The 15,291-nt window shown below is 43.0% G+C and overlaps 1 protein-coding gene across 15 annotated transcripts in view; it reads left to right on the top strand.

Annotated features, from left to right (window-relative positions):
* Positions 1–15,291, top strand: part of ITPR1 (inositol 1,4,5-trisphosphate receptor type 1) — a 357,780-nt gene that overhangs the window by 140,411 nt on the left and 202,078 nt on the right. For 11 of the 15 annotated variants that reach the window (XM_084765469.1, XM_084765478.1, XM_084765470.1 and 8 more), the window contains 3 exons: positions 4,288–4,383; positions 5,861–5,905; positions 9,547–9,701. In XM_084765469.1, the coding sequence (XP_084621595.1) occupies positions 4,288–4,383; positions 5,861–5,905; positions 9,547–9,701 (296 nt within the window). The remainder of the gene's footprint in view (positions 1–4,287; positions 4,384–5,860; positions 5,906–9,546; positions 9,702–15,291) is intronic. The other 4 variants (XM_084765480.1, XM_084765471.1, XM_084765479.1 and 1 more) reach the window with 1 other exon arrangement.

The following is a 15,291-nucleotide window of genomic DNA, read 5'->3' as shown; positions in this document are numbered from 1 at the left end:
CCTCTGATTTCAGCATTTGGAAGCCAATGCAGAAGGATTGCCATGAGTTCAAGGAAACGCTAGGCTGTCGAGCCCCTTACCCAAAACAAAACAAAAAGGAAACTGGAAACAAGAATAAAACTGCCCAGCTGCTTTCTAAAGTGGAAGGAGTATTTTCAAATTCTCACCATGAGCATTCAATATGGTCATTCCTTTCCGTGTCAGCTGCTGAGCTTGATGGGAAGGGATGCTCCTTCCGGCCTTTGCCCACCCTTGTGGCTATGCTGCGAATTTTCTTTGGGCTCATCTGTTGTTTGTGCAGCTTTTCTGTTAAAGTGTCTGCTCAAATAGTTTGCCCATTTAAAACTGCCCCTCCTTTTCTTCTACCTGGCGGAAGATGTAGGCTCATTTTGGCATTGTGTAGATAATTTGCTGTAGCTGTCATGATGAAAAGACACCTGTCTTTCTGTCATCCATCTTTCTACCCATCCTTCCTTCCTTCCTTCCTTCCTTCCTTCTTTCCTCCTCCTCCTCCTCCTCTTCCTCCATCTATCTGCTTTGCTGTTTCCTTTCCACATCCATACCATTTGTTCTTGAATGTTCGCATCTGTTTAGGGCCAGTCAATGAGTTAGGTTTTAAACCCCCTGAGAGCTAGAGCTTCGGTTAGAAGTTTGTCTTTGGAGCCGGGCGTGGTGGCTCACGCCTTTAATCCCAGCACTCGGGAGGCAGAGGCAGGCGGATCACTGTGAGTTCGAGGCCAGCCTGGTCTACAAAGTGAGTCCAGGACAGCCAAGGCTACACAGAGAAACCCTGTCTCGAAAAACCAAAAAAACCAAAAAAAAAAAAAAAAAAAAAAAGAAGTTTGTCTTTGGTTACTGATATCCTCCTTGTTCACACGTGTGTGTGTGTCTGTGTGTGTGTCTGTGTGTGTGTGTGTTTGTGTGTGTGTATGTTTGCTTTTTCCTTTGCATTCAAAATAGTGTCAGAGAGGAAAGTGGGTAGAGGAAAAAGGAGGCAGAAAGAAGTGAGAGGGCTGGGGAAGGAAGCAGAGAGGACACAGGGGCAGAAGGAACAGTAGGGCATCAGTCTGCCCAGCCTAACTGCAAGTAGGAAATGCAAAAGAAGGAGAACTGGACTCTTAAGAAGTAGAGGAAAAGCAGACTCTCATCCCCTTAGCTCACTTCCATTGAGCCATTTTTCTGTGGACAGGATATTTTTTTCATAGTTGGCACTATAATAAACAGATTTATTGGCCTGCTTGATCATAAGTAAAAGAAAATGTGCAAGCCTACAGAAGTCAGGGTGTCCAACTCCAGTGCCTTAGAAGCATTTTGCCAAACCTTACTCATTCAAAATAGATTGAGTTGAATAAAAAATGGTAACTTTCCAAGGGGATTTAACTTGAATGTCCTCTTGAAAGCATTTTCCCTCCCTCTGAGGACAACCACCTCATGATTTCTTACTCCATTAAAAGCTGTCTCCTGATATTTTGTTGTTTTTCTTCTGAATTCCTTATGAAATTTTTTCTTTATTCTTTAAATTGTTTTCTGCCTTATTGGAAACTTAAGTATTCCTTCAGAATAAAAGAAGGAAAGCAACACCATGTATTTTGTGGATTAAAAATAAAAAGATCTAAGGGTGCTGGAGAGAAGCGCACTAGCTGCTCTTCTAGAAATCTGAAGTTCAGCTCTCAGCACCTGCAAGGCAGCTAACAACTGTCTGTAACTCCTGTCCCAGGGGACCCGGTGGCCTCTTCTGGCCACCATGGGCAATGCATGCACATGGCGCTCAGAAATGGAATCAGACAAAATACTCATACAAATAAAGTTTCAAAGACCATTCAAAAGAGCTCTTGAGGGACTCATGAGGTATTAGCGAGCTGGCTTTAGTTAACATGATGTAGTAAGACTGTGTTATATGTGTTTCCCTCTACTTCCTCCCTACTGTCTCTGTGTTGTGGTGGACATATATTTTGTTTCTACATGGATTATAAACTTCAGCGCACTTTATTACTTGCCTTGATCCTGGGGATGTCCAGCCAGTGGCCCATTGGTCTTCACATAAGCGTATGTACACCCTTGTGACCTGCGGGATGTGTAATAGAACCCCTTGCATGGTGTTGCTCAGAGAAGGCAAAACAGTGGACACACGGAAGCAGTCACTCTTGCTGCAAAGACACAAAGACAGGACCATGCAGGGGTCTTCCATGTTTGCTTTCACGGTTATATCCTAAGTGCTAGTTTGTTACAGAGATACAAGTTTGAATAGAGGATTTCTTCAGAAGAAGTTCTTGTGTCTTTTGTAGTGAAGGCCTGCAATGGTTCAATCGTCTGTATTCTCATTTGTGTGAAAATAGCTTTGTTTTACTGTCATGTAAAAATATTTTTCCTTCTTTTAATTAGAAGCTTGTTAGGGATGCAGTTCACACACTGAATTCACATTGAAAAGTATACAATTCAGTAATTTTTAATAGATTCATGGGGCTGTGCCATATTGGCACTCTAAATTTTAGAATTTTTAAAATCATTGCCAAGGAAATTCTGTCCCCAGTCACCCATTACCCCCCAACCCCCACCACATCCCAGTTTCCTGGCATGAAATCAACTTCTTCCATGGATGCTCCCTGTACACAATTTGTTGTATGTGCTTTCTCTTACATAGCGGACTGTTTTGTTGCAATTTGGGATATTATAACAAAATATTGGAAATTGATTCCTAAATGTCATCACATGACACAGTGAATTAGGGAGCTCTTTGAGGTCTTTAATTTAGGGGTACACATTCCCTTCATAAGTCTCTGAGCCTTTAGCTTTGGGGGTTATATGTCAACATAGGAATCGAGGGAAGGAGCACACACGTTCATAAATCAGAGACTGTCTTCGCAGTTCGCACTTGTTGGCATATGTGAGCACGTGCTCCGTCATTAATGGTAAATGCCCAATGTAGTCCAGAGAGTCTCTCTGCCAAGGCTTGCCAATCAGAAGCACTCCCAGTCCTGTGGGAACTCTGAAAGTATTGAAATTTCAGGTGTGTGTATATGAGGCACACTCATGTGTATATATATATGTGCATGTGTGTGGGTGAGTTGCTGGGGCATGAATCCTGGCCTTTGTGTATGTTAGTTAAGTACTATGCCAGTGAAGTATACTCCTGCCAGTCTTTATCATTTTGTGATCTTAATCTTATGGTGTCTTTAGATAGTGGTGGTTTAATATTCAGTCAAAATTTATGAAAAAAATTAGGGCTTTCTTTTATGTGTAGCATTATACTTATGGAGCTCCTCCTTTCAAACTCTGGCCTTCTCCTTCACCCCATGAGCCTTGTGCTTCGACATACCCTCACGGGGATGCTACTCCAGTTTCAAGAGACCACAGAGATGCACCACTTCCTGCGTAACAAATATAGCTGTTTCATACATCCTTCCCAATTCTCTCCTTTGCTGTATTGATGTCATCTTTATGTTACAGCACAGTAGTTACATATGTCACTTGCATTGTCACAGTTAGAAGATGAAGTGTCATGGTAAATTACCCCAGGGGGTCCTCACCCTCACATTTGAGAGCACAGGTCTACCTATGTGTTGTAGCACGCAAGTACATATATGGGAAAGATCTCTGACATTTTATTTTATCAACTTCTGCATTTTGTGTATGAATTTCAGAATCTTTACTCCTGGAGTAAGGGAATGGCTCAGCATTTGTCACGCAAGCATGAGTTCCTGGGTTTGTATCCCTACTTCCACAAAAGGACTAAGTGTGGTGGCAGAGACAGGCAGATTCCCAGCTGCTTACTGGTAGCTAGTCTAGCCAAAAGGGAAGTTTCCAACTTCAGAGAGAGCAATGAAGCAAGGTACCTGAAATCAACCTCTGGCCTTTACATGTGCAAACACAAGATGAGTGCACGATGTGTGCAGCATACACATGCATGTGCGCGCGTGCATGCACACACACACACACACACACACACACACACACACACACATCTATATAGTCAACTAGCAAATGAGCCTTATATTTCAGTGGTATTAAGGCAGAGATTTAAATAGTGTTGCAGTTCTTATTCCAGACATTGTACGATAACTAGGGGACAATTCTTTCTATAGAGAAACACCATTTTAATGATTATGCATCTCTAAATGGAGACATTGCATCTTGAAGCTTGGCACAGCTTTGTTAGAAGCGTGCTGACCCCTGCCCCCAAGTGGAAAATACCACCAGTACACTGTGACTTGTGATATCTCTAGTTCGGTGGCATTCGTTGTGGGCTGACAACTCTTCCAAACCCATTAACCGTCTTCCCTCTTGTAGGTAGTCCAGCATGACCCATGTCGGGGTGGAGCTGGGTACTGGAACAGCCTCTTCCGGTTCAAGCACCTGGCTACAGGGCATTACTTGGCAGCAGAGGTAAGTAGCTGCTCATGGTTTCCTCTTGGAAAGAGAACTCACCTTGATTATCTTTTGTCACTCACCTGCAGCATCTGGACGCCTGGAAGCTCAAGGAAGTACTCAGCCGCCGTGCTTTTCTTACTGCCTCTCTATTTTCCTCTGTCTCATTTCTCTAGAAAAGGAAAGTTACAAATGACTGACATACTGTGGGACTCGACAGGGGTCCTGATCAAGATGTAGGGAGAAAGGAAGTTAGAAAATAGTGCTAATGTAAGTTTGTAAGGTGGATCTCCTGCTTTGTTGCTGTATACTGCTTTGCTTATAGTCATCTACCCACCCCACTTCTAACACACGTGCCTGATACAGTCTGCGCTGGACACATGGTATTTACAATCAGAAACATTGAAGTACATGGAGACCTAGAAGGTTTCAGAGAAATCTGATTCCTCGGGGCTTTAGGGGAAGACATAGGTGTCATCAGTCTTATAAGAATATCAGAAGTCAAATTAACATTTTTGGTTTGTGTGTGTGTGTGTGTGTGTATGCTGGATTCTCAAATTAACTTTTGAGTCAGCATTTCACTCTGCAGCTCAGGCTGGGTTTGAATTCTCTATCTTCCTGCCTCAGCCTTCCAGCTACTGTCTCTAGCTTTTGAATGAGTTTTAAGGAAAGGAAAGACATGGTGTTGAAGGATAGGAGGAATTTCCTATCCTTTGTAATATCCTTAATTTTTGTATTAAATTAAGGAGCATCCTGCTGTGTAACAGATGTTGAGTGTTACTATAATCTGATGGAGGATGTATATACTATCAGATTCGGATTCTAGTAGTGTATCAGAAGACCCCACTGTTGTCTGGTACCACTGGGTCAGGATTTCTAAGGATTTGCATGGCAATCAGTACTGCTTCTGCCATGGCCCTATGAATTTGGAATCTAAATGTGTAAACTACCCAGAGTGTCTGATACTTGTACTAACTGATGAAATAGTTAAGAACCACACATGAAGAAGTCCAAGTTGACATCTAAAATGGAGTCTTAGGGAGGAAGAAACCCCGCTAAGAAGCTTTGTTAGCCTTTGGTTATGAGGTTAAAGATTAAGGGTGGTTGTCTTACCTGTTATGTTTTAAGGTAAATGTAGTTTTTTTTTTCCGAGAGGCTTCTGGTTTCCTCTCTTTCTTTTATGTAAAAGTAAGCAGGGTTATTGTGTGTTGACATTATCTTTACCTTAGGCCTTTATGTTTGCCTTCCTAGTGAACTTGTTGTGTTTTCCTTGTCCACACTCAGAGCTGAACTGTCTATTAGTAATTGGTGGATTGTTCTGTGTGTACTGTAACTGTGTGACTTGTATTGTTGTGGCATGCTGGCTCTGTGAATAGAGGGAAGGGACAAGTTTTAGCTCTTCAAGGATGGCTGCAGGTGATGTCTCCTGCAGATGGGTCCTGGTCCTTGAGAAAGCAATGGATGTTTTAATTTCCTAATGATTCTTTTTCATCAGGCAGACCCTGACTTTGAGGAAGAATGCCTGGAGTTTCAGCCCTCAGTAAGTATAGGCAAGAGCCTTCTTGTCTTTGTCTGATAGGATGAGGCCAAACAGTATAGAGCCCCGTTTAAGAAACTGTAAAGTGACTTTTGAGTGTTGGGGAAGGGGAAGACTCAGGCTCCCTTAAACAGGTCTTGTTCTGTGCTTCTCTTAAAGGAAATCTATCCTGGTTGGTCCAGGCCCTCCTGGTCTTGGTGGTTTTCCTGTGTGCTCAGTCAAGAGTTGTGGATGGTATCTCAGAATATTTCTGGGTGGGAGATGGAGCCCGTCCTTGTGAAAGTTGGCCTCTTACAAACAGTTGTCTCTTAATGCTCTTGACCTTGACCTGTGACTCATCGAGATTTTGAAGTGATAGTGAATGCTATCCTTCTGACTGCAGAGATAACACATGAGGCCTGGTACACATGGTCTCGCATGGGCAGTCTGGTGGCTAATCTCTAACTGCTTTTTACAAAGTCAGAAATGGGCTTTAGGTTTTGATGTGATTTCGGATTTCAGGGCAAAATGGCTTTAGCTTCGGAGAAATCACTCATGACCAGTAATATTGATCTGTGCATGCCCCGCTAACGGCTGAAGAAGGCAGTGGTCATGTTTCATGGGCATAAAGGCATCCACAAAATGAGTCTATTTGTAGAGTGCCTTATGCTGAATTCAAACCACACAAAATGCCAGACAGATGCTGTCTGTTTGATATGTGAGCACATGTGCTGTTCTCAGTGGTTGCTTCAGTAGATAGTGTTGAGGGTACTTGTTTTTCTCATAAAATTTGAAATCCTACATCAAGGAGGGGAAGTAAGGTAGAGAGAACTCAAAATGAAGGTGCCAAGAATCTGGTGTTAACAGGTAACTTTCTAATTATGTTTGAGTAGAAGGTTGGCTTCCAAAGAAATTGAGCCACCGTGCCTGGAGGACTTCTGGCTGTGACTACGTGGACCTCCTAGTAGCTTACCAGGGCCATCTCCGCCTCTCACTGTTCCCACACGGTGCCTGGACTCCCCCTTCCCTTTGCCTTTCTGTCCTCTTTACTTCTGCGAGCATTTGGAAAGCTGGTCCTCCATAGCTCATCTGCTCGGAAAATAGACCTAATTCAGCTCACTATTAGTCTGAATCCTTGGCCTGCCTTTATTTTCTTGTTTGACATTTCTTATTTTTGGACATTCTTTATTTGAGAGAAGAAACCACCTTGTATGGCCCCAGTGCTGCCAGCTGAGCTATCACAGAGGGAGTCTGACCTTTCACATGGATGTCAAGCTGTGCCTGTTTGAGGGGGAGATGATGTCCGAGTGAACCGTGTGCTAGCTCTATGAGAGGTGGCACTGCTCCTTTGGGTTCTGTACATGACGGAAAACAACATTCTCAGTGTAAGATAAAGTGCTGTGATTGCCAGCCCAGGAAGGAGGGAAGAAAGATAGACCCTCATTTAATACCAGACTGATCACTGACAGGATGTGTGATCTTGAACATGTAACTTCCCCTCCCTGAGCCTCACTTTTCTTCCTCTGTAAAAGTAACATTTTCACAATGCATAAGATCAGCAGGGACTCCAGTGTGTTCCTATCCAGTACGTCATCTTGACTTCACAAGAGTTGGGAAGGGTCTTGACGAGTGGTCCTACTATGATGCACCTAGGCTCTTTTGGGTACAGTGGTTTCTCTGAGTCTCACGCTTCCCCCATGCCAATGATGCACCAGCAGGCTGGGTGTAGATCAAGATGGCATTGATCTGATGGTCCCAAGGCTGCTGGGACCTGGTTCTGCATATGGAGTAGGAGTGTATAGAGAGTGTCTCACTTGTCCGAAGAAGCTGGAAGCACAACATTGGTCTCCATGGGCAAGTATTAGTCTTGAGAGAGCCCTGCTTCCTTCATTGCCTGTTTAGCTTAGAGTCAGAATGGTTAAGTCCAGAGTCATATATAAACCTGGATAAAAAGCAGCCTGTTCTCATCTGCTCATGGTTTTTCTGGAGGTTGCCACCAGCAAAGCATTAGACTTAACTAGCTGTGTGGTGCGCCTTCTAAAATCAGTGGTCACTTGCCTGGTTCCAGAGAGAGTAAAAGGCCAACCCAAGGCTTGTTCCCTGCTGCTCTTTGCACGTGTTCCTTTCTTCCCACTAGGTGGCATATGCCGACTGCATACTGTGGACTCAGCTTCTGGGTTCCTTGGCTAGAAACAGAAAGCTTACTGAAGTGACAGTTTTCCTCTGAGTCTGCTGCTGTCTCTAAACTGTCACTGCCTGTAACCAAGCCCTGAGCTATAGCTGGTTCAGACCTTATGTTGAGAGTGGTGTGTGGGGCACTTCGTAGGTGACAGAAGATAGGAGAGAACAGAGTGTTCTTGCTTTAGCATAGAGAGAAGAAAATGTTGAGAGAACGACTTAGTTGGATTCTTAGTGGTGGTTTGGTTTTTGAGACAGGGTCTTGCTCTGTTGTATAGGTTAGTCTTGAACCATTGACTCAATCAACACCACAACCCCCACGAGCCCCAGCCTCTCCAGTAGGCTTGTTAGCTAAGACTACAGTTCTGTTTGAGGCTAAAGAAGTGTCTTAGCATTCTTGCTTTCATATTTGAAGTCATTCATTTATTTATTCATATAAATCCTGTTTATAAATGGTACATAGAAATGCTAAGTATGTATTGTGAAAATATCAAGTTGAAAAAAATACAAAAAGAAAAGAACATTTACCTATAATGTTGGAAGCAAAAGTTCTCTGTGGAGCTGAGTTTCACTCCTTTTCCTTTTCCTTTGCTTTGGCATCCTGTTCTTCATTACTGTGTCTTCCTCTACATATTTGGGCAGGAGGTGATGTTTCAGCCAGAAAGAAGCAAGCTGGGGATGAGGAAACGTGTTTTCCCAGTAGATACAGGGCATGTGGTTACATCAGGAATGTCAGGCATTGAAAAGAATTGCAGGCGTGGTCACTAAAAGAGATGGCAGAGACATTCGAGCAGGCGTTCATTCTAAGCCTGCTTGCTCACTTCACATCTCTGGCATGTGGCCTTTGCTTTGGAGACGAGAATGTGTCCTTAGAGTTGCCCAGGACACCTTTGTCATTGTTCATCAGGCTTTACTGTGAAGGATTTTCTTTCCTTTCAGCCAAATTCCACTGTATCATGAGTGGCCCTTTGCTTGTCATCACCAGGTTTCTTAGTTAGTGACCAATGTGTTCTTCAAGGCTAGAGTGACTTAACGAGCTCTATTGGCATTCTTACTTAGGGACACCTGAATTCAGGCTTATTTCTTCTTTTAGGAAGTAGCTGTGCCATATTTTTGTAGACAAGCATTAACGTGTTTTTGTACCACCACAAATAACTAGTTTCCCAGGCCAGGTTTCCTTTTCCTCAAGTGGGTCTCTGCTCCCTAGCTGTTGCACGTGGAGTGAAGATCTTCAATGCCTCTAGCTCTCTTTCCATAGTCATCTGCTGTTGTCCCTTCACAGGGCTTGAACATTTTTATGACAGTTGAAACGTATAGTCTTGGAGCAGGGGGCAGTGGTCCCGTGTAGGGCTTCTCTGAAGCTGTGGTCCTTCGCCTGCCAGCCGCTGACACTGGTATTTCTCCTCTCTTCCTGTGGACTGTGGCGTGATGATGGTAAGTGGGGCTTTTACCTACCAAGCTCCTCACATGACTCCTTTTGCCCTCAGGTGGACCCTGATCAGGATGCATCTCGGAGTAGGTTGAGAAATGCCCAAGAAAAAATGGTATACTCACTGGTCTCAGTGCCCGAAGGCAATGACATCTCCTCTATATTTGAGCTAGACCCAACAACTCTACGTGGAGGTGACAGCCTTGTCCCAAGGTATGATTTTAAAATTCATTATGGTAAGAGAATCATCGTGGCTGGTCTTGATGGCTGGATGTGTGTCTTGGCATGGAAAGTATCCTGGCCTTCACTTGAGCACTTATGAAAGAGATAGTGAAACTCGTTGACTGGCCCCAACACGACACAGGGGTTTATATGGCTCATCAGTGGTAAGTTGTTGATAGTCATGTAAAAAGTACTATATTTGTGAGGCTGGAGAGATGGCTCAGGGGTCCTCCTTAAGAGGACAGAGGACCCAACACACACATGGTGACTCTCACCTGTCTGTACTTCCAATTCCATGGGAACTAATACTCTCTTTTGGTCTCTATGGGTACTGCATGCACATGATAAACTCACTTGAGTGTACATACACATAATTTTTAAAAACTTATTTAAAGGTACTGTATTTAGGCTGGGGAGCTGACCCAGGCAGTAACATGCTTGGTTTCCAAGCTAAAGGACCTCAGTTTGAGTCCTTGTAACCAAAGTGAAGCTGAATGTAGGAGCCTGCGTCTGTAATCATAGTGCCTTTCTGACAAGATGGGCAGTAGAGACAGAAGAGTAGCCTAGTGCGTCAGTGGTGAGCAGGAGACTGCCCAAGCAAGGTGTGGAAGGTGAGAATTGACCTTTGACATCTATATTCATGCAGGAGTGTACACACACACACATCCCCCCCACACACATACACACACACATGGCAGGAGTATACAGAGAGACAGAGAGAAAAGGAGAGAGAGAGAGAGAGAGAGAGAGAGAGGGGTGAGGAAGAGGAGAGGAGAGACAGGAGGTTCAGAAATTCAAGGTTATCCTCAGCTAATATAACAAGTTTGAGGCTACCCTGGGCTACATGATACCCTGTCTCAAAAAGCACAGCAAAACTAACACATGCATGCACGCATGCACACGACACTTAGGTGTTCAGGTTAACAACCCATACTTTAGGCAGTTCAGTACTTTTGGTACCCATGGGAGACCTCCCTTTTCTCTGAGGAGAAGGACAGGGGGGAATAGGGAGAGTGGTATGTGATGGGGAAACTGGTGGAGAGAGGGGCTGCAATCAGGATGTAAAGTGAATAAATAAATCTTAAAAAATAATTGAAAAGAAAATTTACAAAATTGAAAATCACTGTGTGCATAGTAAAATATTGAAAAGTTAGACCTGTGTTCTCTTTTGAGTATTTTATTCAACTTAACTGTTATTCTATTGCCTAAGAACGTATTTTTATAGCTGGGTAATAGTGGTACATGCCTTTAATCCCAGCACTCAGGAGGTGAGGCAGGTGGACTCTATGAGTTGAGGCCTGGTTATAAAGTAAGTTCCAGGAAAGTTGTTTCAAAACAACAACAAAATATTTTTTATATTATGCTATAAATGGAAGAGCCAATATTTAAATGAGTTTTAGTGTTTTGTATATGTGCATGATGTGTGTATATGGATGTCCATGCTACTTTGTGAGTATGGAGGTCAGAGGGCAGCCTTTCTGTAGGCTACAGGATCAAACTCAGATGCCATTCTTTTTCTTTAAATTTTTTTTGTATGGATTTTTGCTTGTATGTATGTCTGTGCACCATGTGTTTGCCAGGTGCCCATAGAGTGTAGGGATAGCACCATGTGGGTGCTGGAAAACCAAACCCAGCTAGAGTTTGTTACCAATGAGGCACCTCTCCAGCCTTCTCACAGTGACATTCTTATGCTGTAATTGCTTTATGCATTGTACCATATCCCCCAAAAGCCATTTGTTTGTTTGTTTATTATTTATTTTGAGGTGGATCCCACTATGTAACCCTGGCTGGCCTTGAATTCACACCGACCTTCCTGCCTCTGCCTCCCAAGTACTGGGATTCAAAGTGTGCACCAACACACATCGTCAAAAAAATCAGTTCTTAACCAAGTCAACAATATTATTTACTGATGTCCAATTACATGTAAAGCACAGTGCTGAGCAGACACTAGCCTCATCTGATATAATTACAGTTTTGCATATCTGAAGCCCTGTGAGCTAGGTTTTATCCACTCTTTTTAAGGAAGACACAGAGTTTGAGCAGAGTATCTCAAGTTAGAGTCCTGTAGCAGAACCCATATAGGTACATGGCTGAGCCGGAGTGTTGGACAGTCCACCTCACGCACTCTGGAGTGCTGCACTGGGTGGCAGATGTCTCATTGGTGTTTATTGGGTTTTTATGGGCCCCTCACTAAGTATGCCTTTCGTGTTTCATTGGGTCTCCCTTGCCACTTTCCTGCTGAGCCTGAGAAAATTGGGAAACTGAGCATCCCTCCAGGGTGACTGCTGTCAGAATTCAGGATCCTTGACTTGTGCTGTTGCTATTCCTGGCCTTCTCAGAGAAGTATAAGGCAGTGCCCATGGAGAACAGAACCTCACAGGGCAGGAAGACCTTTCTTTATGATTCAGTCAGATTCCTGGTTGTTAAGCTCTTCCGGCTTGTTAACCCCTTGAGAATCTGAGAGAGGCTAGAGATGCCATCTGGAAACCCCCACAGCACAGCTTTCCTCTAGATCTGTAACGTGTTATGTGAGTTTCCTTCTAAACTGATGCTGTGAGTTCTTGGACGTCACAGGCATGTCATGTTTAGACGTCGACATTTCACAGCACTCCTTCCCATGCCCCAGCTTCCTCTTCCATGGTGCTCCCTGAGCCCTGGGAGGTGTGGAATTAATTGCAGATGTCCCGTGTAGGCTGAGCATCCATTCAGTCTCTTATTCTCAGCACTCTGACCAGTTCTGCCTCCCTCCATTGATTCCTATCCCCCACAAAAAGAAGCTTCACTGATAGCAGCCGAGAGCAGCCTTCGTCTATGAGAGCAGCTCTATGAGTGTAAGCATGCATGTTTACAAGGCATGTTAATAGCATGACCATTTAGCAGACTAAGAATAACAGATTCTGCTCCAGGACCTATGACACCCCTAGCCATCCATGAACTCCCCTTCTGTGGAGTGGGGCTAAAATCCAGTCAGAAAGTAGTTAGCTACCCCATGACAATCGTACCAGTGTAGATCTTACACTGTAACACAAAGGGCTCAGCACTGGTTAAGACTATTGATGTCTTTTCTCCCTCAGCAGACTGCACAGCACCTCCTGTCACCATAAAAGTGGCTCTCAGGGAGATTGAGTTCCCTGTGTCCTGCAGCCAGATCATGCAGTGTCTTCAGCAATAGGCTCTTGCCTTGTGGCTATAGTGGGTCACCAAGGGCAATGTCAATAGCTTGTGTTGCTTTAGAGAACACTGGGACATTCCCTTACCAATAGCTCATCGGGAGGTATCCCATGCCTTGGGCTGCAGTGATCATTTAATCACCTGAGTCTTCTGGAAGCAGCATTGTCTTGTCCTGCAGGATAATTCTGCTCAAACTATTTTAAATTGGATTTTCCAATTTTACTAACCAGCAGGTTTCATGAGGCTTTTTCACGGATCTTGAGTTACCCCACTGACTACCCCCTCCTCTCCCCCATCCCCCAGGCCCATTCCAACTCAGTCTTTTAATCCTTAATCTACCCCTTCTTTCATCTCACAGTGCTCTGTTATCCCTGCAAGTACTTTTTTTAAAAAAAGCTGGCATGTGTTGAGGTGGGCTTTCCTGTGGTATTTCCTAGTCTCTTTCTTTGGGTTTGCTATCCCCCTCTCTTCTGATCTTCAGAAAATGCCAGCTTGCTCCCATCCTTGCTTAAGCCTTTCCTCCCCTGCAGTTTTACACTTCACTACTTTCAATTCTCCTATAAACTACTTCCTCCCTTAACATCCTCTTCCCCCTACTAAAAGGCTGCTTTCTAGTTTCCTGCTTTCCACCTGTGGTCTAAGTTAAACACAGAAAACAAAAGACTTGAAGCCAGGATCAGGCTATGGGAGAGAGCATGGGTGGTTGTCTTTCTGAATCTGGGCTATTAACGAGTAATAGTCCATTTGGTACATATACTACATTTTTTTTTTTTATCTGTTCATCCGCTGAGGGACATCCAGATTGAGTCCTGCTCTCTAGGGCTTGTGAATAGAACAGTCATGAACACAGATGTGTAGGTGTGTCTCTAGAACAATGGTTCTCAACCTTCCTCATGTTGCTACCCTTAAATACAGGTCAGTTGTGGTGACCCAATCATAAAATTATTTTCCTTGCTACTTCATAACTGTAATTTTGCTACTGTTATGAATCTTAATGTAAATATCTGATACTTAACCCCCAAAGGGAGTTTGGCCCACAGATTGAGAACAATAACTCTACTAGGCTATAAGGCTGTGTGTGTGTGTGTGTGTGTGTGTGTGTGTGTGTGTGTGTGTGTGTGTGTGTATGCCCAGGAATTGTATAGCTTGATCATATAGTAGTTTTATTTCTTGGGCTTTGAGAAACATCCAGGTTGATTTCCACCATGGATGCACTAGTTTAAACTACAGCCAACATTATATAAGAGCTCCCCTTTGCCACACCCATTTTATGACTAATTATTTTGGGTCTGATGCATACTTTTTATTTAAGTCCTCCATTTATTACTTGGTGACCACTTGGTTGTTGGCACTTTTGGCCTATGAGTAACATCATTTTGATGTTTGTGTACACATTTTTTGTGATTCCATATTTCTGTTGAGTCCTAATCTAGAAGCAGAGCTGTTGCATTGTAGGAATCTTGTGTTTAACCTTTGATGAGCCAACAGGTTGTCTCTCGAAATAGATTCACCATTTCTATTCCCATCAAGTAAGTATGTGAGGATTCCAGCTTTTCTACAGTCTCACCAATATTTGTCACTATTTTTTGAGTCATCTCAATTAGTGTGAAATGGGTCTCACTGAGGATTGGATTTGCATTTCTCTGATGGTCAGTCATGTTGATCATCTTTTCATGTGTTTATCTTCTCATAGTCTTTGCCACTTTCCTTAGTTATATAGCCTTTTATTACTGGGTTATATGTTTTCTAGATACAAATGTTATCTGATCCATGATTTGCAAATATTTCTTGCATGTTATTCTTCCATTCTTTAATGGTGTCCTGAGCAGGTTCAATTAAATTTTCAATTTGATTCTGCTTTTGGCTTTTTATTTAAAAAAAAAAAAAAAAGGCTGGGCATGGTGGGGCACGCCTTTAATCTCAGCACTGGGGAGGCAGAGGCAGGCGGATCTCTGTGAGTTCGAACTCAACCTGGCCTACGAAGTGAGTCCAGTACAGTTAAGGCTGTTAGACACAGAAACCCTGTCTCAGAAAACCAAAACAAACAAACAAATAAACAAAACCATGGCCACAAGATTTTATAGTGATATTTCTTTCTAAGATTTTATTCATTTTCATTGTGTACACTTAGATTCTTGATTCATTTAGAAATCTTTAAAACATAAATGAGGTAGGATATATATATATATATATATATATATATATATATATATATATATATTTCAAAGCTTCCTTTCTCATTGGCTATATATTATTTAAATCGGTATAGGTCTGCAGAATTCAAAAGCATTGCAATTTAAACAATTTTTCACATTCTCAGTTCTGACGACTAGTGATTTTTCTTAGGATGTCAGAAAACAAGGAATAACATTTATAGCCTGCCTGAAAGAGTGCCATGGTGGTGAAGAAC

Source organism: Acomys minous (assembly GCF_964271855.1).
Source record: "Acomys minous genome assembly, chromosome: 17".
NCBI classification, from domain to species: domain Eukaryota; kingdom Metazoa; phylum Chordata; class Mammalia; order Rodentia; family Muridae; genus Acomys; species Acomys minous.
The sequence above is the reverse complement of the archived record's forward strand: the minus strand, read 5'-3'. Positions and strand labels throughout refer to the sequence as shown.